The sequence below is a fragment of the Orbicella franksi genome, chromosome 4, assembly GCF_964199315.1.
Source record: "Orbicella franksi chromosome 4, jaOrbFran1.1, whole genome shotgun sequence".
Lineage (NCBI taxonomy): Eukaryota > Metazoa > Cnidaria > Anthozoa > Scleractinia > Merulinidae > Orbicella > Orbicella franksi.
The window spans coordinates 21,680,270-21,708,088 of record NC_138148.1 but is presented as its reverse complement, the minus strand read 5'-3'; the positions used below and the strand labels follow the sequence as shown (position 1 = coordinate 21,708,088).

The window sequence follows — 27,819 nt, the reverse complement described above, 5'->3', positions numbered from 1 at the left end:
TCTCTCTTTCTCTTATTTTGTCTTTGTTTGTACTTTTTTTTTGCTTTGTATTTTATGAAACACAAACAAAAACTTCTAAAATGTAAGCGAATTTGCAAGTTTTTGAGTTGTTATTATTTTCCGCGCTCAGGCTGACATAAGTAACCGCAAGTGAAATTTCACCTCCTTAGCAACGCACGCGAGCGCATGCATGAATTGGTTAATGGGCCCTTAACAAGGTAAATTAATAAAAGTTTCTCATCTCTGTTATTCCAGAAAAATTTACAGTGACGATGATCACTCTCGAACTCTAAACACTCGATATTTTTTTGAACATTTTTTTGATATATCAATTTGTACTGATATGTGCAGAGTGGTACCTGACCCCAGGGGGAGGGGGAGATTTCAAGGCACTTTAGTTTGCTGTCATTAAGTTATGCTTGCAAAGAGCTTTTATCTGATATGATGACAGTTAAGCCTGAATTCATCCACAGGTGGCCCAGAGCTTCTAGTGTCATTTCCTTTTTGCACTAGATGAAGTGTGGAGTGCGGAACTTGGTAAGCACTGCTTACATGACTCTATTAGGCACCAGCTGTTATTGGGCTGTTGGGACCTGGTTTTCAAAACATCAGGTATATATATATATCTACTAGTCGTTCAAAACTTTACCTAAATCCCCTTCACAGACACTTCAAAAAAGCCAAGAAGCGGCTGTCATTTTGTTAACAAGCGAATACTGCTAGTCTACTCACTATCTACCACAGAATAGATAATGAGTAGCGTAGCCAATAAGCTCACGGCATTCGTAATGGAACGCTGGCAGATTTATACTAACACTGAACAGATGCACGCCAACATGGAATTTAATTATATATACACGGTCTACTATGTATTTGCATTTGGAAATGGCGAAACGACAGGCCATACTGTCGGATGGATGTAATTTTTCTTACATAAAAATCAACTTTCAACTGTCAACTCAACAAACGGAAGATATTTTACTTGATATCTGTGAAAGGTTAAGAAAACCATTAGCTGAGAAGGTTGAACAAAGTGATTGCTATTGTTCTATTCCCTAGCATCAAAGCATTTAGGAAACAAATTTTACCTTGACAATTATAGTTTATTATTTAAAAATAGATTGAAATGGGGATTCAAGCCTAATATATTAGCCATCATTAGTCCAATTCGAATAACCCCACCCCTTAACCTGAGCTACGGCCCAGGTGTATTCCATTCATAAGTACTGGTCGTGGTAAGGACAATACAGAAGGTGTTAATTAATAATTGGAAAACCCAAACAATGAATATTTAAAAGTCCTGTAAACCTAAAGCCACTTTATTCAGCCTGCTTAGCAGTCGTTCACGTTAAAGAGGGTTTTTTTTGTTTCCACGAGAGGTCCTGCATAAGGATGTATAGTAATCTATAGTGCTATATAGGGTTGTATAGAGGTGTTTGGGAATGTATAAGGCTGTATAGGAGTGTTTTAAGCTGTATAGGGATGTAAAGTGCTGTATAGGGGTGTATAGTGTTGTATAGGGATGTATAGTGCTGTATAGGGATGTATAGTACTGTATAGGGGTGTATAGTACTGTAAAGGAATGTATAGTGCTATATGGGGGTGTATAGTGCCGTATAGGGATGTATAGTGCTGTACAGGGGTGTATAGTGCTGTATAGGGGTGTACAGTGCTGTATAGAGGTGTATAGTGCTGTATAGGGGTGTATAGTGCTGTAGAAGGGTGTATAGTGCTGTATAGGGGTGTATAGTGCTGTAGAAGGGTGTATAGTGCTGTATAGGGATGTGTAGTGCTATATAAGGGTGTATAGTGCTGTATAGAGGTGTATAGTGCTGTATAGGGGTGTATAGTGCTGTATAGGGATGCATAGTACTGTATAGGAGTGTATAGTACTGTAAAGGAATGTAGAGTGCTATGTAGGGGTGTATATTGCTGTATAGGGATGTGTAGTGCTGTACAAGGGTGTATAGTACTGTATAGGGGTGTATAATGCTGTATAGGGGTGTATAGTGCTGTTTAGGGGTGTATATGGCTCTATAGGGGTGTATAGTGCTGTATAGGGGTGTATAGTGATGTACAGCGGTGTATAGTGCTCGATAGGGGTGTATAGTGCCGTAGGGGATTTATAGTGCTGTACAAGGGTGTATAGTGCTGTATAGGGGTGTACATTGCTGTATAGGGGTGTATAGTGCTGTTTAGGGGTATATAGTGTTGTACAGGGGTGTATAGTACTGTATAGGGGTGTATAGTACTGTAAAGGAATGTATAGTGCTTTATAGTGGTGTATAGTGACATATAGGGATGTATAGCGCTGTACAGGGGTGTCTAGTGCTGTATAGGGGTGTATAGTGCTGTATAAGGGTGTCTAGTGCTGTATAGGGTGTATAGTGCTATATAGGGGTGTATAGTACTGAATAGGGGTGTATAGTGCCGTATAGTGCTGTACAGGGGTGTATAGTGCTGTATAGGAGTGTATAGCACTGTATAGCGGTGTATAGTGCTTTATAGGGGTGTCTAGTGCTGTATAGGGGTGTATAGTGTTGTATAGTGGTGTATAGTGTATAGTGGTGTATAGTAATGTATAGTGCTGCATAGGGGTGTATGGTGCTGTATAGGGATGTATAAAGGTTTATAGTGCTGTATACGGTTTTACAGCGCTGTATAGTGTTGTATACCGGTGTTTAGTGCTGTATAGGGGTGTATAGTGCTGTGTGGGGGTGTATAGTGTTTTATAGGGTTATCTAGTGCTGTATAGGGGTGTATAGTGCCGCATGGGGGTGTATAGGACTGTATTTGGGTGTATAGTGCTGTATTTGGGTGTATAGTGGTATATAGTACTGTATAGGGTTTTATAGCGCTCTATAGGGGTGTATAGTGCTGTGTGTAGTGCTGTGTTTATAGTGCTAGTGCTTTATAGTGGTGTATAGTGCCGTATAGGGATGTATAGTGCTTTCTAGGAGTGTATAATGTTGTAGAGCGTTTATAGTGCTGTGTAATGCTGTATGGGGGTGTATAGTGCTCTCTAGGGGTGTATATTGCTATATAGGGGTGTATAGTGCTCTATAGGGATGCATAGTGCTGTATAGGGATGTATAGTGCTGTATTGGGGGTTTATAGTGCTATATAGGGGTGTCCAGTGCTGTATAGGGGTGTATAGTGGTGTAGTGCTGTATAGGGGTGTATAGTGGTGTATAGTAATGTATAGTGCTGTATAGGGGTGCATGGTGCTGTATAGGGATGTATAGTGCTGTATTTGGGTGTGTAGTGGTGTATAGTGCTGTATACGGTTTTATAGCACTTCTCAGGGGTGTATTGAACTGTATAGGGGTGTATAGTGTTGTATAGAGGTGTATAGTGCTGTATAGGGGTATATAGTGCTTTATGGGGATGTATAGTACTTTATAGGGTTGTCTAGTGCTGTATAGGAGTGTATAGTGTTGTATAGCGGTGTATGGTGCCGTATAGGGGTGTATAGTGTTGTATGGGGTTTATAGGGCTGTATAATTGTGTATAGTGCTGTATTTGGGTATATAGTGGTGTATAGTGCTGTATAGGGTTTTATAGCGCTGTATAGGGGTGTATAGTGCTGTATATGGGTGTATAGTGTTGTATAGCGGTGTAATGTGCAGTATAGGGGTGTATAGTGCTGTATGGGGGTGTACAGTGGTGTATAGGGGTGTATAGTGATGTATAGGGGTGTATAGCGCTGTATAGGGGTGTATAGTGCTGTATGTGCGTGTAAAGTGCCGTATAGGAGTGTATAGCGATGTATGGCGATGTATGGCGCCCTATAGGGGTGTCTAGTACTGTATAGGAGTGTATAATGTTGTATAGCGTTTATAGTGCTGTATAGGGGTGTATAGTGCTCTGTAGGGATGCAGTATAGGGATATATAGCGCTGTATAGGGTTGTATAGTGCTATATAGGGGTGTGCATTGTTGTATAGGGTTGTATAGTGGTGTAGTGCTGTATAGGGGTGTATAGTGGTGTATAGTAATGCATAGTGCACTATAGGGGTGTATGGTGCTGTATAGGGGGGTATAGTGCTGTATTTGGGTGTATAGTGCTGTATAGTGCTGTATACGGTTTTATAGCGCTTTATAGGGGTGTATAGTGCTGTATAGGGGTGTATAGTGTTGTATAGCGGTGGATAGTGCTGTATAGGGATGTATAGTGCTGTATGGGGTTGTATAGTGCTCTATAGGGTGTTCTAGTGCTGTATAGGGGTGTATAGTGTTGTATTGCGGTGTATAGTGCTGTACAGGGGTGTATAGTGCTGTATGGGGGTGTATAGTGCTGTATGGGGGTGTATAGTGCTGTATAGGGGTGTATAGTGCTGTATAGTGCTGTATAGTGCTGTATACGGTTTTATAGCGCTTTATAGGGGTGTATAGTGCTGTATAGGGGTGTATAGTGTTGTATAGCGGTGGATAGTGCTGTATAGGGATGTATAGTGCTGTATGGGGTTGTATAGTGCTCTATAGGGTGTTCTAGTGCTGTATAGGGGTGTATAGTGTTGTATTGCAGTGTATAGTGCTGTACAGGGGTGTATAGTGCTGTATGGGGGTGTATAGTGCTGTATGGGGGTGTATAGTGCTGTATAGGGGTGTATAGTGCTGTATAGTGGTGTATAGTGCTGTGTAGGAGTGTATAGCGCTGTATAGTTCTGTTTAGGGGTGTATAGTGCTGTATAGTGGTTTAGACGGATGTATAGAGCTGTACAAGGATGTATCGTACTGTATAGTCCTCTACAATGCAGTACAGGAGTGTATAGGGGTGTACACTTTATGCTATTACATGTAGTTTCCCCTCGATCCTCACCAGATGTTTTTTAGTATTCTCCTGCGACTCTTACACTTCTTTCGTGCTTAGCAACTTCCCGCGTGCATCCATTTAACAAATAGATTCCATGTTGCCGTGCGTCTGTTCAGTAATAGATCACAGATGACGTAAAAATGTGGTAAGAACAAAAAAGTGGCACACGAGGCGATAGCCGAGTGTGTCACTGATGTTCTTATCACATTTTGACGTCTTCTGTGATCTATTACTGAACAGATGCACAGCAGCATGGAATCTATTTGTTTTATATAATAACGGAACAAACTACTACAGGTAAAGCTCAACATAACTTGAAAGCCGTCCTTTGCCCACTTTGGCGAACACGAAAAAAGCCATTTGACGTAATCTATTGTCTATACAAATTGAAGCAATCTCATTGGTTGCTATGCATAGCAAAGAATTGTGATTGGTCCAGGAAAATCACACCACTGTCAAACTTGACTCCAGCGTCGCTTCTCGTGGAATGAAAACTTACAGCGAAAGGAGAATTGAACTGCGAAATCTACAAATCTTAAAGAAAATGCTGGATAAGTCAAGTCAGTTTTTGTCATCAGAGCAGCCCTGTGAGCCGAAAAGCTTGGATGTTGCCTCGAATATTGCAGGAGTTCAAAAACTACGCTTGGAAAATTGCGGCTGCGGTCAACCTGGAGGCCATTCGATTCGAGTTTTGAATGAAAGGAGGGTTTAGTGATGGTGGAAATTTGTGTCCTCTGTGGTTGGTGATTCTCAAATCAGTTTGAAATAGTGTCGGAGACACCTTCTAGCTGCGATACAGTTGGCTGTGAGCTGTAGTGAGCTATACTTTGCTCGCTGCTGTGCCCTGAAACAGACTGGAACATTCGCATCGGAAAGCAAGGTTATGTGATTATTTTAACTGATTTTAAGAAGTGGTTTTGATGTTTTATTCCTGACAATTACTGTGTCAACAATTATTTTGAGACTGAGAAAAGTTCAATGTTTTAAATAAATTAACATTTTGTTTATTGGGTTTGTTAAATTCGAGATAAAACAATGGTTCTGGGCTTACCAAGACTAATTTTTAATTTGTGTTTGGTTTAGTCTCGCTCGACTGCCGACTGAGACAGCTCGAGTATTTTTTCTGAGTCATTTTCTAAAACAGAAACGGCTTTATCTTTCTTCTTCCTGCTAGACTATGCTTCTGGTAGCTGTTCAATGCCTGGACAAGACTTTCTTGTACCTTATCTTTTGCCCAGTCATGTAAAATATTATCTAAATTCTCAAAACTTTCCGCCATTTTAAAACACAGGGGGAAAAACTTTGAAATGATGACGTCAATCGTGCGTCTGTCCTCTAATAGATCATAGGCGAGAACCAATCAAAATGCGAGAATTACTTTGATTATTATATAAAACTCAATAGTACACGCTATGGCGTTTACCATTTGTTAATTAGCAGGGCATGTCCCCTTTGAACTTTCAAGAGTGCTGGCTGGTTTTTTAGCCTCAAACGAGTCGAACTCTCTCACTGTACAAGTATATGGAAAACGAAAACGTGAAGTAGGCCTTGGAATTCCGGGATGCTACAATGCTAGGACAAGCTGAAAGAAAATTGCTGATATCCTAAGCACAGAGGTCAAGAAGATTAAAGAACGCTATCCTCACTTTGAACTGGAAATTGAGCAATACGCGACTCGCACACCGCTGTTAATTTAGCAAGAACGCAAATAAATTGATTGTATTGTACATATGTTTCCAGTTTATGTGTGGTTTTCAGGGAAGGGGGGCGTTTATTAGACAGGGGGCGTTTGTTAGAGAGGGGCATTTAATACAAACTTGTCAGCTTAGGGGGGCGTTACTAAGATAGGAGGCGTTCATTAGAGAGAGGGCGTTTATTAGATCATTTACGGTAACTCAACATCATTGCTTTCAAACTTGAGTCAACTTTGAAGAAAAGAAACTTCATTGTTGTTTTTTGCTTTAAGAAAAGAATTCTAAAGAAAGCCAAGGTCACATGCATAAATTTAATTAACAGAACTTCAGAACAATAAGGTCAAGGCCATTTGTTGAACATGTTTAAGTAACAGTGAAGACTATTGTTTTGAATGAATTGATACTGCTAAGCTTTTTATTTATGAGTGTTAACTGAATAAAGTTAATTACAAGAATTACAAGAGGCTTTATAAGAATGTAATCAGTGCTTTAATTGTTAATAAATTGAGCCTTACTGTAATTTCAAGTGTTTTAACATGTCTCTTGTACTTTTTTTATCTTTCAACTGTGCAATAGTGTACTGTGACTCGGTGTACGGTTGTTTTGTTTAATTTGGTTTTAATTATTTAGTTTATTTCTTTATTTACCTCTTTATTTCTAGTGCAAGTGAGATGGATCATGGCATCCATGGTCAAATGTTGATCAATACCCTTGATCAATACTCAATCAATACTTGATTGACACCTTGGTTGACACTCAATCCACACTTCATTGACATCTCAGTCGAGAGTCGACTTATTTTTCCAGACATGCCATTAAGTGTCAGTCGATACATATTAGTCTCGACCAACTGTCAATCAAGATGTTGATTGAGTGTTAGCTGAGTATTGATCAAAATCTCGAAGTGTCGAAGTCTCCAATCTTCAAGATGTCGATCAAGAGTTGATCAAGAAGTTGATCGAGGGTTGATCTAGGGTATTGATCGACACACAATGATGGATGCCTTTAGTACACATGATCCAGTGAGATTTGTAGGTGTGAACGTAACACATTCAGTCTCAGTGATAATTTGTATTTACAGAAAAAAAAAGTCATAAAATTTTTTTAAAATTATGTTTCGGGCAAGGGGATTGGTCAAAATTCATACATCTTAAATAGTATACTGGATAGTTCATTTAACAGAAAGTTACATTTACAATATTTTAATAGTACATTTATTACCAAGTGCATCACACACACAAAGTGCTGAGATAGGCTTTTAAATGTTTATTGCTTTTCAAATTTTCAACTTGTGACTCAATGCCATAACACGTACTAAAGGGATACATAGAATGTAGATCTCTTAAAGTGCTATACATGTAGTTTCAAAGGTAGTCCGTTCTTGAAAGAATCCCCTTGAAACCTTTCATGTTGAGGAAAAGTTCAGTGTTTTAGCACTCACCATAGTAAGTATTTTACTTCGAAAAGGTTGTATCAGTCAGATCTAAGCTGCCATTGGTATATTCACTTATGTAGAGAACCCCTTTCTAGCATTTATATCTATTTTAATTTTATTTACAACCTACCACCATATCCAGTGTTATTTTTCTTCTTTACTGATTACTAAACAGAGTCAGTAGGTTGTAATTACCACAAAATTCACCAAATTTATAGACACTATGTAGGAAACTAATTCAAATGAAACAATATTAACTACTTCTAATGCTTATAAAAAAAAATACTGCTTTGACATTGTAAAAAAATGGAAATTATAGACTGGTAAATAAATACTTAACTTAATCCATTATTTCTTATATACAATATTAATTGCATAAATAACATTAGACTTTTCAAATTTATAATATCAGTAGTCCACAGCACTAAGAATATGCCATCTCTTCCTTGGTTGTCCTTTAGCTTCTATCATTTCTTTCCAGTGTGCTTCTTCATCTTCACCAGTATTATCACGGCCCATTGAGAACCAACCTATAATTTCCTTACGCCTCATTTTCTTTATGTTGACCACAGAAAACATGAGGCTTACACTGGGTAGTTCAAATTCAATGATCTGGAATACAAAGTTCTCATTGTACTCAGGGTCACACATGCTTCGACGTATTGATGTTTTGCTCTTGGAGAGTTGCTGTCCAATAGAATTAAACATGGCCACTTTAACATATGTATCTAAGAAGAAAATAAAAGCAGTTCTTATCATGCAACAAGTACTACTTTACACAAATATGGGTGGAGCATAAAAGGTCAAGAATGAACCTTGCAGATCTTTTTAATATCAAGCAATTACTGCATAGAAGCTTCAACTAAAGTGATGCTCTACCAACTTGACTACCTGGGGGGGGGGGGACTCCCATATGGAATGGACGGGGATGCTCGTCGTCTCGCTTAGGGATGTAAATTTCAGATTTTGGTCTCGCTTAGGGTGTTCTGGGCAAAATGTCATTATTTTTAGCTGTCAAGGTCTCGTTAAGGGTTGCACGTGAAGAAATAACAAAACAGAAAGAATTTTGATTCTTTATATTTACTCAATTCATATAAACAAATTCGCCATCATTAAAAGTCACTGTACTTTTTATTTGTCTGTTTTATAAACTGGTCTCTCTCAGGGATCTGCATAAGCTTCAGCCACGCCCAGATTGGTCTCTTTTAGGGGTTAAATTCAAAATTTCCGAGGAGCATCCCCGTCCACTCCATATGGGAGTCCCCCCCCCCCCCCCGGGCTTGACTATGAAGACACATGAATTGAGGGCAGGACACTTTTTCGGTTCTTTTCTCATATTTCAAACAAAAATGCAACAATCATTTCTTCACTTAAAAGGTATTGCACAATAAAGATAATTATTATCTCAGCGCCATGGATTTCTAAGTAGAGGACTACTGAAAACACTGGAAACGGTGTGTGTAGGCTGATAGCCCAAAGAGGCTAGCAACAAAACCAAAAGGATTACTGTCAGGCCAGCCCAGACATTGGCCAGGCCAGGAGTGTGATTCCCTGCCCCTGGGCAATAGCCAGGTATTTGCTTATGTCTTAATTCCATGGATACAGCATTTGAATTTTTATTATTGCCCACTAGCACAGGGATTTGCCCTCCCCCCCTAAACAATCCCAGACATTTGACACCCTTGTGTTTTGGTCTCACAAGTGGTACAGAACACAAGCAGGATGTTCTCTGATTTATTTCATCTCCTGTTGATCACATGGATGAAATGAAATTAGTTAATACAATATAAGATGTATGAATTCTATAGCTATCAGAAATGATAAGTTTCACAAAAATCTTTTACATTATTGGTAACAAATGATCATATGATTTTTTGATTCAATGACTCAACATTATGTGCATCATAATTATGTTGGTATTGTACACTTACGATCTGTGCATGTTAAAATAGATATGGTTGTCATAATCAACAAAATAATAAACAAAAGTAGCTATGATAGCGTGGTCGCGAAAACTTTTTACACAATGTTACAACCAACGGAAAGATAAATTTACATGTGAACAAAACAGTTCATACAAAATAATGTTGGTGAATAACACATTCTTGTTCTGATTTGTGGAATTTTGAGCAGTGTTATTCTCCAGAGGAGTCCAGGAGCAGGGCATTTTCCTTGGATTTTTTGCTTTCAGCCTGATGCATTTGACCCACTTATTTGCCACCAAGCCAGGAATTTTCCCTTTTTGAAAAAAAAATGCTAATGCCTAGGGGGTAATGGCCCAGGGACACTACTGGAATTGATGGGCACTTCCCATCTACTTTCAATTGATTTATTCACTACTTGTCAAGTAATAATTGACATGCAGTTGAATTTTATTGAAGACAATGGACTCCAGGCCAGCTGCATGCACAAGGCAAGCCTTGTTCTTATTGATTCACACATAAGCGTACGGGCACTTTCAGACTTGGGGGGCGGGGGGTGGCGGCGGCAGCGACCTTCTTGCCCTAAAAAATTTAGGCAATTCCCAAATGCGTGATTGTTGAAAACGGGATGCAAATGCACTCATATTGCATGAAAAACAAACTTGTTCACAATTCCCACATCTGCTGAAACCGTGTGGCATGAAACTTTTGCGGGAGTTTAATTTCACAGATTTTGGATTTTTTGAGTTTCGAGGGAATAAATTTTCGTGAATTTGGATTTCAAACTTTACTCCTGGGAAGAATTTTTTTGCGGATTTCATGTGCGGTACTTGAAAGTGACAAAAACAGAAGCCATATTTTTGGTTACACTGTTTGCAATCAATTTGATTGAAATTTGGCAATTTAAATAAAAGGAGTAAATTTTTGCGGAATTTTTTTTGGAGGGAGTTTGTTTTCACAGGATTTAATTCTCGCAGATCGATTAAACATCCGCGAAAATTAGATCCCACACAAATTTCATGTCACACGGTAATTCCAAAAATAGTTTTGTTCAAAGATTGCATACTCAATCAATCAATCAATCATACTCTAATAACAGTCTCAAATCCGAGTAAAATCTAAAACTTTTTAGAAGAAATTGTTCTAAAAAAAGTAACAACTAGAAACTTTATTCACGAGTTTTGGAAAACACGCCAACAGCATTATTTTGTAATGAGTTCTCTCAGTTGTTACTGCCCAGATCACAAGCGTTTTGCCTGAAAAATCACATAATTTCCGTAGCTGGGGGGGCTGCAGCCCCCCTCGCACCCTCCCCCCAGCTCGTACGCCCATGACACAAGCCATCATCATCATCTTCTTCATTAAAAACACTGTAAATACATCAGGCATTAACAATGTAATATAAAAGCTATAAAAGCCACTATAGCCTGGGCAAGTTCTCACAGGCTAAGTTCAAAGGACGGTCAGACGTCAAGATGTAACATCCTGGTTCAGAGTCTATTCTGCTTTTGCTCTAGCATCCAGTTTCTTTAAGATTAGTTTTGTTCCTTCCACAATTAAAGCGAAGTATGAAAAGTAGTGGACTGAGTGCTAGAATCCTCTTACATAAGAAATCCTATTGTCATTAGTAACTGAGTCAAGTTCAAAGCAATCATGGGATGGCTCAGATTGGCTTTGACCAATAGAAGCTTCTTTTCCATTCACTAAAAATGACTTGACTGACAATGACATCAAAAAGGTCATCTCTACCATAAGAGCAACCACCATCACGCTGCATGCCTTACAGTAGGGAATAGCACAATCTAGTAATGAGTACATCCTAAGACGCATTATATTACTTTCACCATTACTTTCACCATTACTTTCCTCATTCCCACACCAGCAGGAATATGGCTTTTCTGGTGCCCAGTGCTTTGTGTTCATGCTGAAAACCTGCTATTGGACCTGAGCATGCATTATTATTTATGTAGATATAAGTGAAATTACTCTTGCATTTTGATTGTTCTTTATTTTATTTTATTTTTTTTATTTTGATTGCTTGAAGTAAGAATAACCATTTTGATTGTTTTTACTTATGATATATTGGAGGACAGACTAAGAGCTGATGTCATAAACATTTTTTTGTTTCTTTATTCTATTTAACAAAAAGGCTCTATGTTGCTGTCTTTCTGTTCAGTAACAGTTCACAGATGACCTAAAAATATGGTAAGAACAAAAAGTGGCACAAGCTGTTAGGTGAGTGTCTCACTGATGTTCTTACCATATTTTCAAGTCATCTGTCATCTATTACTGAAAAAAAAAAATGTTAATGTAGTCGTCTATGCACTGGTCCCCCAATAAATCAGAATCCAAGAATAGTTTGACATATGTGAAACATAGGCATGCAAGGTGTGCAAGAGTTATTGTTTTGTGAATTAAAAGCCTCTGGAAGTAGCAGCACTCAGTGGACTCTTGTACAACTGTTTAAACAGTTGTGATTCAAGTCTGTCTGGTTATGATGTACAGCAAAAGAAAGTAACTTTTTTTACCATAAGAAATGTAACATCAAGCCTAGTTTTATCAGGGTTTAATTTTCACAATTCAATCAGTGGCTCTGTTTACAAGAACTTAAATGGAACTATTCCCACCAAGACAGCTAAATGTCATGCAGTCTCTGTAAGAGTAGCTAAGTCTCTGGACTCATCTCTAGACTCATGGACTAGGATTTTATATTTTAATCAAAAGAAGTGTCGCGTTTTTTTTGTACAGTATTCTCAAAGAATGATTAAATCGTGATATAAAACTAAATGTGATTTTGAGACTGCGATACCGCAATATATTGGCGGCTAATAGGGAGAAAATATTTTCTCATGTTGGGAGTAGTCGTGAAGCAACAGAGCCTAATACGAGGTTAAATTTTCTCCCAACTAGCCGCCGATATATAGAGGATAATGGACGCAAGTAGATATCAAATATCTCTTTGATATCTTCATGGACGTGAGTAGATATCGAATATCTCTTCGAGTGAGATATACAGTTGAACACAAGAAGAGATATTCCAAATCTACCAGCGACCATGTATTATTCCACTATCCAAGGATTTCTGAAGATTCTCCAAAACTTGGCTGAAGGCCACACAAATGTTTTTGAACAATTTCCAAAAATTTCTGAAGATTACCAAAGATAACTGAAGATTGCTGAAGACTTTGAGGAGTTTCGATCACACACCAGCAAATTTAAGTACAGTTTAAGGGTCAAACATAATATCAGTGAAGTAATCGATATCTTCACTAGTGAGGATATGGAAAACATGCCACTGAGTCTCAGATTTAGTTTTGTATGAATTTTATGAGTAGTGTATTTTCCAGTCTATATGATAAATAATTATTGCAGTATCGCTGTCTCAAAATCACATTTAGTTTATATAATCAGGAACTCTGCTTTTAGGCTTGGCTAAATCTATTAGATATATTAGTGTTTTTAAAAACTGGATCATTGGATAATACAATTCAAGAGTTTTCATTGGCTTAGCCATCATGGAATGTGAGCGATCACATCATGCTCTACAAATATGGTAAGTATACACATAATTTTGGGGGCATTTTTAATTTTACTTGATGTGAATTTTCTACATTTTATGAACACATTTTTAAATGTGTTCATAATTCCTGTTCATTAACTTTTTTATCAAAATAAAATCATTGTTCCCCTCGCACTTGTTGGATATGAGATGACAGCCAACTCAGAGTTATGTGCCTCATTGGCTATCTATTATCTAATCATATCTAAAACAAAACTCTTGATAATGATTGGATCTCTGCACGCCTATTTGTCGCGTAATCAAAGCGCAATCACATGGGTGATGGGATCACAGGTGTTCAATTTCAACTTTTTGTAATGGGATACCTGTAATTGAATACCCAATGGCTTCCTTTGCAATGTTTTGTTCAGTTTTCAAAACTTAGGAAAAGCGCTACAGACGTTTTTGCTTAAAAGAAGTTCTCATAAGACATTTTTAATTTCGAAATTTGTTATAGATACGATCAATTAGTAATTGGACCTTGTGTCGTACAATTCAGGGAGTAATTGTGCTTGTAGTTTCAAATTGGCTCCACAATTCGCACTCATCCGATTTTGAAATTACTTGCATGATTAGTATGTGTAATAGGACTACATGCTGTCCAATTTCGGCGTCGACAGAACCTGGATCGGACCGGATCGGATCACGGATCGGATCACGGTTCGGATCACGGATCGGATCACGGATCGGATCACAGAAAAAAAACAACAAAGTTTTAAAGAAAAAAAATCAAAAACAAAAATCAAACCGTTTATAAGATAATAATAAAAATAAAAGTGGAAAACTAAAATATGTTAAATGAAAATAAGAATCCCGAATTTGACGCAATGACATGTTAATTACAGAGAATGACAAGAGCTCATTTAAAAAGCCACATAAGCGCCTAATTTACGACAAATTTAAATTGTAATGAACAGGCAGATGTAGTTATATTTGAACGTTAGTTGGCTCGAAGCTTGCGTGAACCTCCCATTCTCGTTTTTGAAATTGTTATCAGTGGCTAATTCTCGGCTACATTTTCGTGTCAGATATGAGCGTTACAGTTGGCGTTACAGTTAATGAGAAAACTTACGTACAAAAGCTTAAGGACATGACTTGCTTTGAAGGAGCTACGTCACAATTTGCACATCTTGAAAAAACTAGCCCAGTTTTTCAAGTTCGTCATTTGCAATCCCCGTTAATCTTTGCCATCCTTAACGATCCTCATTCCGTTTTGATTTGTTCTTGCCTCTTAAGTGTTTTCTATCCTAGAACACGATCATTTTAATGTTTTATTCTATTTAAAAGCAACTCTTTACGACCCTAAAAATAACTCTAAAAATCGTGACGTAACTCCTAAAATGTTGTTTATTCTCGGGTTACGTTATCGTTCACACTATCGATGTTATTCCTAGAATTTTTTGTAAAACAGCTATATTTCCTTGAAATACAAATGGTTTGTTTCGTTTTATTCCAGTGCGAAGTATCGTATTCCAAACTCACATCTTGTAAAAGTATAGACTTGTCTCAAAAACGGAAATTGTTTGAAATCATCAGGTGTTTGATTTTTTATTGTTTTTGGTTTTTGTATTTCTATTCATACGTTCATCCTATTATTACCATACTGACTCGTTTTATGACAGTTTACCTTTGATGCAAGTTAATACACGAAATATCATTTATCTGAACTGCGGAGAAAGATATGAAGACATGATTGATCATCGCAATCAAAACCCAACAGCCTGAAAAAAATTCATCTGTGACCAGCTCCCAGTTGGCTTGATATTATAAAAGAATAAAGGAATATCACACCTGAATTAAATAAAACGTTCTGCTCATAGTAGTCACTCTAGTGCAATTTACTCAACAAAATTTTGAATTTTTTTCCTTGATCCGATCCGTGATCCGATCCGTAATCCGATCCGTGATCCAGTCCGTGATCCGGTCCGTGATCCGATCCGTGATCCGGTCCGATCCGATCCAGATTTTGTCGACGCCGGTCCAATTTGAAAATAATTGGATGAGAAAAATTCTGAGGACTGCCAAATTGGACGAGGCCGTAGGCCGAGTTCAATTTGGCAGTCCGAGGAATTTTTTGAATCCAATTATTTTCAAATTGGACAAGCATGTAGTCCTATTACCTATTAATTATATAGCATCCAAAAACAGATGAACATGGCGAACTAACAGACTCGTAGTATGCTGTAACTTTTGCCGTTGTATTTTATGCCCGCCGAGTGAATGCCCGCCATTCACTCGGACCGTTTCAAGAATACATTCTTTAATAGGATAGTTTTTAAGTACAATGTAGTTTTGTAAATAGTGTACTTTTTGTACTCGATTTTTGTATTTGTTTCTATGTAAATATCTATCTTATTTAGAGACATATTGTAGCCCATTAACATTGTTATTTTTAAATGTAACATAAGATACGTAATTTTATCTTTTGAACAATAAAGACACTTTATTTATTTATTTAGATGGCGGTCTAAGAAGCCTTGCATAACAACAAGGCTATCTGGCTCGTATTCATCTCCATTTTGCTGTCTTAACTCTACATAAAATTGGCAAAGAACGTGGCCAAGCTCGTCTTCGGGAATATCTCCTCAACCTTTCTCACTTCGCTTCGCTCAGCCACAGGCGGCCCAAGCTCTTAATGTTATCCTTTTTTTTTCCTTTTTATGCGAACGTTCAGGCTAACGTGACATATGGCATGTACTATTACATAACGACCGAATTTGACCACGCGAAACATGACTCCCGCCTTGCAGCATATGGAGGTGTTGTGTTGCAACGGTTTGAATTTATAAAGGTTTGTATGGGAATGCAACGGCTTTGCTTGAAAAGCCAATTATTCTTATATTTTGTGAATAAAATCTACTTACCCAGTTGCTGTGTTGTATTCTTTGTTGTTTGCCAGCTCCTCGGGCCGATCTAACGCGATTTCGGCGAGTTATCGTTCTGTGGGTTTCCGCTACTAAAAGAAAGACAAGGCCGGACACTGATTTCCGGAGTGCCCGCCGCTCGAAGCGAATAAATCCACTGAAAATAACCCTGCCGGCTCAATTCCTCCGTAGAATCGAAGAAGAGATGTTGAAGTTCCATATCAGTTCACTCGCTACGTGATTCCGTCCACAACGCCTTCGCAACGATACATTTATTTCGAGATTGCTTCGCTCGTAAACTCGAAAACAGCCGCGTCACAAAAGTTAGGACACTTTCGCGGTGTTGGGTAACTATAATTAGTCCGACCGGGGGTAGTCAGCAACGATTTGTCAACGGTCAAGCCAAAATGCTCCCCGGGTACCCTCGTGCTTTAGTTGTCAAACCCATAAAGGGAGTGCCCGGTTACCCGGGGAGCATTTTGGTTTGACCGTTGACAAATCGTTGCTGACTACCCCCGGTCGGACTAATTATAGTTACCCAACACCGCGAAAGTGTCCTAACTTTTGTGACGCGGCTGTTTTCGAGTTTACGAGCGAAACAATCTCGAAATAAATGTATCGTTGCGAAGGCGTTGTGGACGGAATCGCGTAGCGAGTGAACTGACATGGAACTTCAACATTTCTTCTTCGATTCTACGGAGGAATTGAGCCGGCAGGGTTATTTTCAGTGGATTTATTCGCTTCGAGCGGCGGGCACTCCGGAAATCAGTGTCCGGCCTTGTCTTTCTTTTAGTAGCGGAAACCCACAGAACGATAACTCGCCGAAATCGCGTTAGATCGGCCCGAGGAGCTGGCAAACAACAAAGAATACAACACAGCAACTGGGTAAGTAGATTTTATTCACAAAATATAAGAATAATTGGCTTTTCAAGCAAAGCCGTTGCATTCCCATACAAACCTTTATAAATTCAAACCGTTGTAACACAACACCTCCATATGCTGCAAGGCGGGAGTCATGTTTCGCGTGGTCAAATTCGGTCGTTATGTAATAGTACATGCCATATGTCACGTTAGCCTGAACGTGCGCATAAAAAGGAAAAAAAAAAAAGGATAACATTGAGAGCTTGGGCCGCCTGTGGCTCAGCATGCCTCAGGTCAAGCACTTTAACCCAGGTTTTTATGCTTCTTTAAGCGTTCTAGTTGTGATTTTTCTCCCTCATCTCGAGTAAATCAGTACCATCTATCTCTGCAAACCCACCTGAAGACTCCAATTGAAAGTTTGAGACATCAAAAAGGTGGAGAGAAAAGGTGGGAAATTCCACCATTATCAAAATATAATAAAACTTAGCGAGCTACCATCGCTGGTTGACGTTTGATGGCTGTGATAATAGCTGCAACCCGATTGGCCAATACTCAGTTCGTTTATTTATCATGACATTTGATTGGTTGATGAAAGGTATCCAGATTTTCTCAAATTGGACAGTTTGTTCAAAGCTAAACTAAACGTTTCAGCAAAAACTATCCAGTTTCTTTTAAATTTGGACAGTTGGCAAAAATTAATAAAAAATAGATCTGTTGGCAATATTGGATTTTGATGCAGCTATATAATTACTCCCTAAATTGTACTCCACTTGGTCCAATTTAGAATTACTATTACATATCCTACGCATCCTACGCGTGCTCATGGAATAACTGAATGGCTCGATGCAAAACCATGCTAAGTGACTGAAAAGGGCCTGAAATTTTGCATGTGGTCTTTAACTAAATAGAGTAGTCCTGAATTTTTTCGCTGGATTTCGCTTTATTTTCGAGATATAACGTATGAAAAACAACCGGCTTTTCCTGGGCGTGTCTTTAAGAGTTAATTTGTTCAACGGGAAACAGAAGGGCCTCATTCTTGGTAAGTTGACTGCAAATTGTATTTTAAACACTGACCTGGACTTTTTTTCACTCGTTTGCACGTTGTTGGAAGAAAATCTGTCCGGGTTAAGATAGTTCTCTCTGAAGCAACAATGGCGGTGTTCAATGCCAGTACGATGCGTAGATGTAGCTTCTGTTCATAGTGTTCGAAGTCAAATCCCTCAGTATCTTAGCTGTCTTCCTCGTAAAGACAGGCGCATCCGGGAACATATTGTTTTCATCGCTTATTGTGACGTGGGCACACGGGTGAAATCGATCGAGCGCCAAAGGAGGGATGCAATGCGTTAGAGCTCTGTCAACTGATATTAGAAGTGTTATTTTAAAGTAACTTGCATGACTGCCTGGTGGTTGAGAACACGTTTTTAAGACGCAAAAACGCGCTCTGAAGTTTTCCAACGTACCATCGAGCTAGTCAGATCGATCCAGGTAGCAAAGCCCAAGAGTAGCTCTTGCCCAAGAAAAACCCCTCTCGTGAGTTGTTGCCCATTTGCCAAGCGTTACCGAGGTCAAAGTTTAGAAAGCGAGAACTGGTTTTAGAGTGATAAAATAAGTCTTGCATCGACCGCCAAGTTTTCCCGCGCGTGAGGCGAAGAAACCCTTCCCGGCATGCATTCTGATCATGCTCTGCGGACATTTTGTGGACTGGTAATGGTCGATTGTAGTAACGTTGCGTTAATTTTTCAAATCGGCATGATACTTCTAGGATCAGCAGACATGCAAATGTATGGAGAGCCGTATGTTGCGCAAAAAAGGGTTAATCTGTTCCCTGTTTAGTAGTAACATCACAGGTAGCCCAAGCTATATGAAAAGCTAAATTTTTTGTTGACCTCTGTATTGTCACGTAATTTGCGTGATTTGCAAGGGTTTGTATTGGTTTGGTTTTGTATGGGAAGAGAAATAGAGCCGAAAATTGCGAAAAATTACTGTTAGATTTTAATAAAAATTGCTTACCTGAACCCCAATGGTGGTTCTTTCGCATTCTGTGTGGTTTTCTAGCAGATTTGTCGCGTTTCTATCGAGTTATAGTTCCACCGTTTGCTCTATCTTTCATTTTTCAGGTAAGCAAATTTTATTAAAATTCAACAGTAATTTTTCGCAATTTTCGGCTCTATTTCTCCCCCCATACAAACGCTTGTAAACATGCAAATCACGCAAATTACGTGACATTACAGAGGTCTGCAAAAAATTGAGCTTCTCATAAGCTTGGGCTACCTGTGGTAACATCAACGTTGATCGCTGTATTCGATTTGACAAACTAATTTCGATGTTGACGAAGATCGCGAAATTGTTCATTCTCAAACATGAGCAAGAAACAGCCGTAAACAATTTGCTTCGTGGGAGAGATGTGATGGCCGTTTTGCCCGACAGGCTTTAGCAAAAGCATGATTTTTACCGTGTTTGCGCTCGCCAGACAAGAATTGTCGTCTACGAGAACCAGTATCATTGTTATTTCGCTGTTAAATCATCGGCGACCAAATTTCAGAAATATTGTCACTGAACTTCACAGAAATGGAATTGTCGTCTGATGTTTTATGTCCTTTTTGGCGACGAAACGGTTGTAGCCACGGGTGGGGGCTACTCCCAGAAAAATTTGGTTGGGATGTGCAGTCCGTTTCCCAAAACCTTTACCCTTTTTATGACAAAAGTCTGACATTTTCCCTACCCTATTTATGACCAGCCAAAAAGTTCGATACCCTCTGATACAGTTGCCCTAAACATAATTTTTGAAGGGCTTTTGTTTATGGTCTTATGAAATAGTAGCTTCTTCTTAAAAACATACCTAATTCAAGACTAGAGTACAAAAACCATACCCTATTTAAGACCAAAATGGGCAGATCGATACCTTATTTGTGACCAAAACGGCTGAAAAACCCTACCCTTTGGGGCCGCACACACCTATATAGCCCATATAAGGGAGTAGTACTCCCCCCGCCGCCCGGGGGATCGTAGGCAATAGACGCTTGCATCTGCTGGAATCATGAGAAACTTCGATCGCGGCTCGCTTCTCTTTCTGCAGGCTCGAGTAGATAAAATTACACAGCTCAAAAGAGTTTCTTATTTATGTGCACAGGCATGGCAGACACGATCACGTAAATTGACTGATCTTTCCATTGCTAGACTAATTTTCGAGCAGATTTCTGACAAAAAATGTCATTTTGAAATCCTTCACGGTTAGAGACCTTGAAAAAGTTTTGGGTGGAAATGTTTGATCTGAATTTGATCTTGAGCGGACAACAACATGAACAAAGTCTGTGAATTACACGGACAGAATATAGCAGGCCAAAAATCCAAGTAATCACATGCGTAGAGCAGTGCGTAGTGTTAAAACGAACTCGACAAGAACTTCTGACTACGATGTAAACAAAGTTTAATTGACAGAGATCAATGTTCCATACAAACTCAAATGAAATGAATCACGTGCCAAGACGAAGGTAGAAATAAACCGCGTGCCGTAAGCTTAGCCGTAAGTCGTATGATGTAAACCGTATGCTGGTTCGAACTGAAATACAATAACGAAAATAGAAGCTAACGTAACTAACATACCGAAGTATAAAGATAAAATAACATAAATGAAGGAACTATTGCTAGCATTCTCAATAACGTCCGTAACATGGAAGTGTAACATAATCGGCACTTATACTGATCGTACGGAAGGCTGGAAAACGATTAATAGGCTACACGGTGTGTAACTTGGACGGTACTTTTATGGCAAAATAACCCTACATTGGAGATATGGACCTAATCAAGCGCGATTCCGAGCATACAGAACTAACGGCTAAACTCCAGAATACCCGGCCACTTATTAGCATCTCATTGAATAAGAATAGCAACTATTGTTATATACCTCGTTCTTCAAAGCCCACCGACACATGTAAATAAAGTGGCCGGGTATTCTGAAGTTGCTCCGAACTAACTAACCGATTTAGTAACGATACAGACCATTTGATAGGTGATAAAAGGAAACGTAACCGAAACGAATAAGAATAGAAAACCTAAGAACTAACCATAAAAAACAAGGAATAGATTACTCACTTTGGTTTACACACGCACTGAACTTGACTTGATAGAATAGACGAGTAACAGTGTATAGAGAAACTATGGCCCAATGCCGAGTAGAAGTTGACGCAGTGAAATCTGCACTTGAATTAACATCACGTTTCAAAACCAACAAAGTCTACAATTATCGTTTACACTTCTCTCGATCCCTGCCCTGGGTACCAGAGGTTTTTTCTCGCGCGCGGCGGACGGAAATGCTTCGCTTCGGCTTTTTCGGCGTATTGCCCTTCGCCGCCATCGAGCAAACATCGCATCCAATAGTATTGTTTTGGTAGACCCTACAGTATCAAGTGGCTTTTCCTTGTCAAGTTGGAAGTTTCCTCTTATGATCTACGCTCTGATTGGCTGGGTTAATACGGTCCACAAAACCTGTCATCAGGTTGTCAAAACGTGTAATAGGGGACGGCAATAAAAATACGGGTAATCTGGGCAGGCGGTTCGTTTTCGCGGCTTCCCCGCTTTATGCGCTCGCGCTCAAATTGCTTTAAACAATTGCTTAAACCGCCGAGCTGCGCAGGCTAGACTGAACATGACGTACTGACGGTCTTTTTCTTTTTACAGTGGAAGTAACAAACTTAGCTATTTATTAGTGAAATCAAGCTGTGATGACTGTTTATAATTGCCTAAACAAACCCCAATGGAAGCCCTAAGTCAACCTCATACCTGGGAAACGAGGCTGGCCTAACGCTGCAGAATCAAATTAGACTAATCTCAAGAGATTATCAAAGAGATTGAATCTCCCATATAGGCCCTCTCCCCAAGGTAATCCCTCCTAAGCTATTTTTAGAAATGGTACCCAGTTCTTCCGAGGATGTTACTTGTGCGATGTGTGGATAGCCCAAGCGACTCTCTCGCAGTTAATCGAGACGAAATGGCGGGAAATTTGATTGGCTGGGCTTTCATTTGCTTTGTGCTCATTTGGCTATTTTACAACGGCAACGGCAAAAAGTACAATGGCTGTGGAAGCGTGCGCTATAATTCTTTGTTCATTTTTTTGCCGTTCTCTACAAAACAACAACATGGAACGACCACATTCTGCGTGTTCTAGAAAACGTGAAATACGACGGCCAAACCTTCCTACCTACCTACCTACCTACTCGCCATCGCTTATAAACAGGTTACTGCCGGATAAATTTAGTATTAGATTTTAAATGATAAAAACACAAATATATATGATTTAGCTTAGTTATTTATTTTTCATCGAAAGAACTTTTATCGTTATACGAGAGGTTATTATATTGCTCGTAGGATAAAATGTGCCATAGCTCACTTATTCTGTAGTTTTACTTGCTTCAAATCATCTTAGCGTGTTACGAGCATGCCTTCGTTCAATTATTATTTTTTTATTTTAAACCTGAATGCCCAACTAATATCGTGTAGACTATTAATTATTTTCAGACAGTCCTTGTTATGCATCTGCTAGAGTGTGCCAGCGATTAATGTTTTGTTCTTTTTCCTGAATCATGTCGTTCCAGTGTCTGATTTCTTCCTGCCCACTAAAATTTTTTCCCAGGGAAAACCAGCCTATCAGCTCTTTTTTCTTCCTTGTCTTTGATATAGCAATAACAGCGATTGTCAAAGTCACCAACTGTAGATCTTTTTCAGATATTTCGTACATGAAACTCTCATTGTATTCAGGATCAGCCATGCTCTTCCTAATGGTAGTTTTACTTTTTGCAACTTGCTTGCCAGATGATGACAACAAAGTGACTTTCACGTATGTATCTGTTAGTGAATGAAAAATTGTGTCCGTTACGTATATGATGAATTCGTTTGTGATTTATTACTACATGTAAGTGAGAGGTTATAAAGATGATTCAATCTTAGATTAAGATTTAATTTTTCTATTTTTTGAATTATTACGTTTAAAGAACAGCGTTTACAGTTCTGACGCTCAGTTATGTCTAGAATTTAAGATGACAAATAAATCTGATCCACGCTGGCTTACTTATTTTATTTCACGCTTGTTTATTTAGTTACCATATGTAATACATGAAGTACCTGATTTGCAACGTAATGGTTCAAGTTTGCGGCATTAATCAGGCAAGAAAGCACTTGTGCAGTTCAGAATATAAGGTCTCTTATCTGGTTTCTTTAAATTCTCTCAGTGAGAAAGTAACCTTAAACAGTAAAAAACCCACCTACAATCGAGACCTTGGTGATTAAGAACATGTTGTCTAAAATGTCGCCATTTAAACCCCCATTATATAAGAACAAGAGAAAATGATCTCTTGACAAGAACCTGTTGAGAAATAGGCGAGTCTTCAGATTTCTCTAGTGTGTAGAACATAAAGAACCTAGAATAAATCGGGAGATCTGGTGTGAATGTATCACAGTGGAAGCCCTCGTAACTAAGCCGACACCCTCGAAACGAGAAAAAGCTGTCCGTAACTGGAACTGGCCACTTACGAGATTAGTTCTCGTTAGAATGGACGCCTACGGCAGCTTGCCCAGCTTAAAATAAATATTGGAAATGCAAAAATACCACATTTGCAATGTCGCGATAATGGCGATAAAACAGCATGTATATAGCAGTGAAAAAAACAAAAAACAACAAAAAAATAATAAAATGTATATAGCAGTGGAAACTGTACTACTGATTAGGACTGGTCCCTAGTGGTTAAAGATCAAAACATGATTGTAGTCAGCATTAATATGACCTAACAGCATTAACATGACCTAACATGACCTAACATGACCTAACATGACCTAACATGACCTAACATGAGAAGCTAACCAAAGCCGACTCGAAAAGAACCTCAATATCATATATATGAGAACCTTCTTGGGCTGACCTGGAAAAATCTAAGTTGTTATCTGTGGGTTTCACTGTATTTATAATCATCAGATGGTGAATGTAGGACGCTCACCTGCTGTTTAATTTCATGAAAACTGATAAAAATTATCTTACAACCTAATTTATCGTGTCCGAGCACACCATTTCCATTCACCCTCATATTTGCACAGTATTTATCAGGGCGGGCAGTGTGTTGCGGACAGTGTCAAAAGGAATTTTCCATAAACAATATTATTGAAAAGACTTTATTCGATTTGTGGAATATTGTCCGAATCTGAAACTTGAGAATGTAAGGTTAATTTGCCACAACATATCAACCATGTGGACGAAGGCTTCGTCACCTAGCCCTAAACTCACCAGTCGAACGCTTGGTCGGTGGATTACGTTTTCGTTTCCCTTTGGTCTCTTCAGGTTTCCCATTGACTCACTTCCGCATGTTTTTTGCAGGCACATGCACCTAAATTCTTGTCCTTCGTTTTGCATGATTAATGGAGAAGTTTTTTTCTTCCGTTCCATCTTTTAGAATTTGGAATAATTTCCAGCCATTCCGCCGTTCCGTCAATCAGCCCTTCCCCGCTCCGTCGTTCCAGAATAGGGAACAATAATAGTTATTGTCTTGTTCATGCTGCATGTAACCCATTTTTTACAATAACTGTCTAATTTCTCGCGCGCTGATTGGCTCATTTTTATCATCAATAAGAGTACAGACGGATAAAAGTTTAATTTATGCAAGCTTTCAAGCTTCAAGCTGTCAAACTGTTAACTTTTTAACCAATGAGATTTTATGAACTTTTTTAAGTAGCCAATCAAAAAGCGAGAAAAGCTATTGACAATGTTTGCGTCATTTTGAATAAAATTCACTTATCTTTGGTTACGGTTTACGGCAAGTTTACGGCGTCTTTTCCCCTCATCTATTCCCGGCATTTGACCCTTTTTGGGGGTATTGTTATTGGAAAAGACAAATTGACAGTTTTTTATGCGTCTGTCCGATAAATCTCGTCATAACATTGTCAAATTTTACTGCGGAACCACTCGCCTGCGACTCGTGGTTCCACAGCCACTTTGACAATGTTGTGACGCAATTTATCATCAATAACAGGACTGACACATAAAAAACTGACGTCAATTAGTTAAGTAGACGACCGAAGGTCTCACACTGATAAATTTGCACACTCTTTTCTTTTGATAAGCATATATCACACAGTCTTATAAGAAAATCGAGGCTGAATTTTGCGGAATTTTAAGAACGTTTAAGAATAATTTAAAGGAATGATTTTGTGCGTTGAAATTTGTAAATACAACTATATGTTTTTTACTAAACCGTATAAAATTCTTCCTTTCTCTAAATGGCAAAAGCAACGAAACAAACAAAACAACAAAAACAGCATTAGCCGTATATTTCATTTTTCTCTGCAAGAAGTTGTGTGTGTCGTATCAGTCTGCAGTCTGGCTCCAAAATTACTCCAACTCTATCAGATAGTAATTGGACAGAAAATGTATTCCTGTAATCTAAGGATATACACTGACAAAAATATTTTCAGCCTAAAATCGGCAAAAAATAGGAATATTTAGCCTGGGCTGGAAAACCCAACTCTTATAAAAAAAAGAGTATATATTTTCAACTACTTGTCTGGTCATTTGCCTCTGTCTTTGTGCAAAACATTTTTAAAAGACAACGTATGACCCGTTAATTAATACAAAAATAGGAAAAAGATAGGATTTCTTATACCTGGTGCGCGTTGCATCGAGACATTTCGAAGGTTGCTCGCCTTAAGCACTTCTACAGTTAAACGACCAGTGAGTGATTGATAGCAGAGCGAGACGAGCAACTCGGGTGCCCCGCTTTGCGCCATTGCCAGTGAAGAGACTGAGCCATATGAACCACTCTTCACGCTTCCAGTATCTGACAGATCGTACATGGAATCAGAACTCTGCAACAGTGCAACAAAGATCTTTGTTAGAAGAAAAACAGCACTAGCACCTTTTCACTTGTCATTCAGATCATACGAATGCCCTTGTTAAAAAGTAATAGCACAAAATGCTCTCAATTTCCTTGTTAAATGTTAAATGTATATTGTGTAATAAGGGTGATTGATTAGGGCACTATAAAAGCCTCTTCATATGAGCCCGGTCAACCGGGTTGGCCTGGTTTTTCAGATCTCACCTCGCCGCTCTTTTTTTTTCGCAAAAATTTTCCACGTGTTCGTATGAGATGAGCCGGACTGGCAAGGCTACCGAGATCTCGGTTTTTGCGACCGAGATATTGGTAATCGGGATGAAAATTTTCCCATATGAACACTCCAGCCCAGGTGACCGGGACGAAACTTTTTGACAAAATAGCTTCGCTTTCGCAACATAGCAGCCAAACTGGCGTAATTTGTGCCTTGTATGTGTTTCCACTATGAGAGGTAGGCGAATTAACTTTATAAGTAAAGTTACAAGAGTCCACAAAGATACAATAGTCGTGAATGATACAAGTTTACGTTCCACCATTCTGGTTTTGTTTGTGGAATTTCATCCCGGTCGACCGGGCTGAAATGACAACAAAATTCGTCCCGGTTACCAGCTCATATGAAGAAGCACTATATGAAGTTACATGAACGTTACAGTTTAATGATTAAAGTTATTTTTCGCAATTTTGTAGTTGAAAATTCCAAAAGTTAGAGTGGTACCTGTTATCCCAGTCTCTAACAACCGAATGATGGATTTTCAAACTCTTTTGTTTTAATTCTAGTTCCTCCTGCTGTCTAACGAAATCCGGCGTTATATGACGAACAACAAAGTTCCATGTGAAGACATGATTGATCATCGCAGTTTTACACACAACTTAAGCAGTTGTGACATTAAAACCTGAAAAAAATTCAGGCTTGAACGGGATTCGAACCCATGACCTCTGCGATACCGGTGCAGTGCTCTACCAACTGAGCTATAAAGCCAACTGGGAGCTGGTCACGTTGTGAGTTTTTTCAGGCTTAAATTTCACAACTGCTTTAAGTTGTGTGTAAAACTTCAATAGTCAATCATGTCTTCATATCTTTCTCTTTCTCCGCAGTTCAGATATATGATCTTTCATATATTCACTTGTAATAAAGTTCCACCTCAGTTTACAAACTGTTACAGTGTTTGCTCTTGTAGAACAAACTGAAATTTTAAGCACACTCTCATCCTCCTTGTAAGAAATTTGAGAGAAATAGCTTGCCTCCATGAAAAACGTTTACAGGTTCATTAGGTTTTAAAGTGCACCCACGCTCTGCCCGAGAATCCGACGTGTGCTTTTGTAGTGATCATATGTCACCAACAATAGAACAATAGATGTTTTAAATATGCCACCTTCTCATTGGTTCCACTTGATTAAATCGCCAACCGTGGATTTGCATACAGTTTACTTCGCTCTGGCTATTTGTATGACCACGCAACAATGTTCAGTGTTCCTTTAGATTCAGTTGACAACTGATCTTGTACCAAAATAAGGAAATAAACTATTTTTTTATGAAAATACTAGCTTCATGGACTATACCATGAAAATATATTCGTATTCCATCACACTTTGTTCAGTAATAAAGCAGGTTCAGAAATACAATGAGGACCGAGATGATCCATCGAATAAACCATTCCTCGTCATATTATTTTAGAACGCCGCACTCGCTGTACCTGAATACATGGGTATTATTTTTGTTTTTTTTTTTCCTGGGGCAAGTAACCTGCGAGAAAAGTCATGTTCATTTAAAATAAGCGAGGAGCCTTTTGAGATATTTT

General features: G+C 38.7%; 1 protein-coding gene and 1 pseudogene across 7 annotated transcripts in view; both read right to left on the bottom strand.

Annotated features, from left to right (window-relative positions):
- The window catches only part of LOC145484910 (uncharacterized), a 437,829-nt pseudogene that overhangs the window by 388,667 nt on the left and 21,343 nt on the right, over window positions 1–27,819 (bottom strand). The gene's annotated exons all lie outside the window — the stretch shown is intronic.
- LOC145484915 (synaptotagmin-16-like) overlaps window positions 1–27,819 on the bottom strand; it is a 51,671-nt gene that overhangs the window by 20,832 nt on the left and 3,020 nt on the right. For 3 of the 6 annotated variants that reach the window (XM_081463543.1, XM_081463541.1, XM_081463544.1), the window contains 2 exons: window positions 25,793–25,994; window positions 49–8,672 (listed from right to left, as the gene is read on the bottom strand). In XM_081463543.1, the coding sequence (XP_081319669.1) occupies window positions 8,353–8,672; window positions 25,793–25,994 (522 nt within the window). In that variant the 3' untranslated portion in view covers window positions 49–8,352. Of the gene's footprint in view, window positions 1–48; window positions 8,673–16,038; window positions 23,946–23,985; window positions 25,995–27,819 lie in introns of those variants that run through there. The other 3 variants (XR_014049107.1, XM_081463542.1, XR_014049108.1) reach the window with 3 other exon arrangements.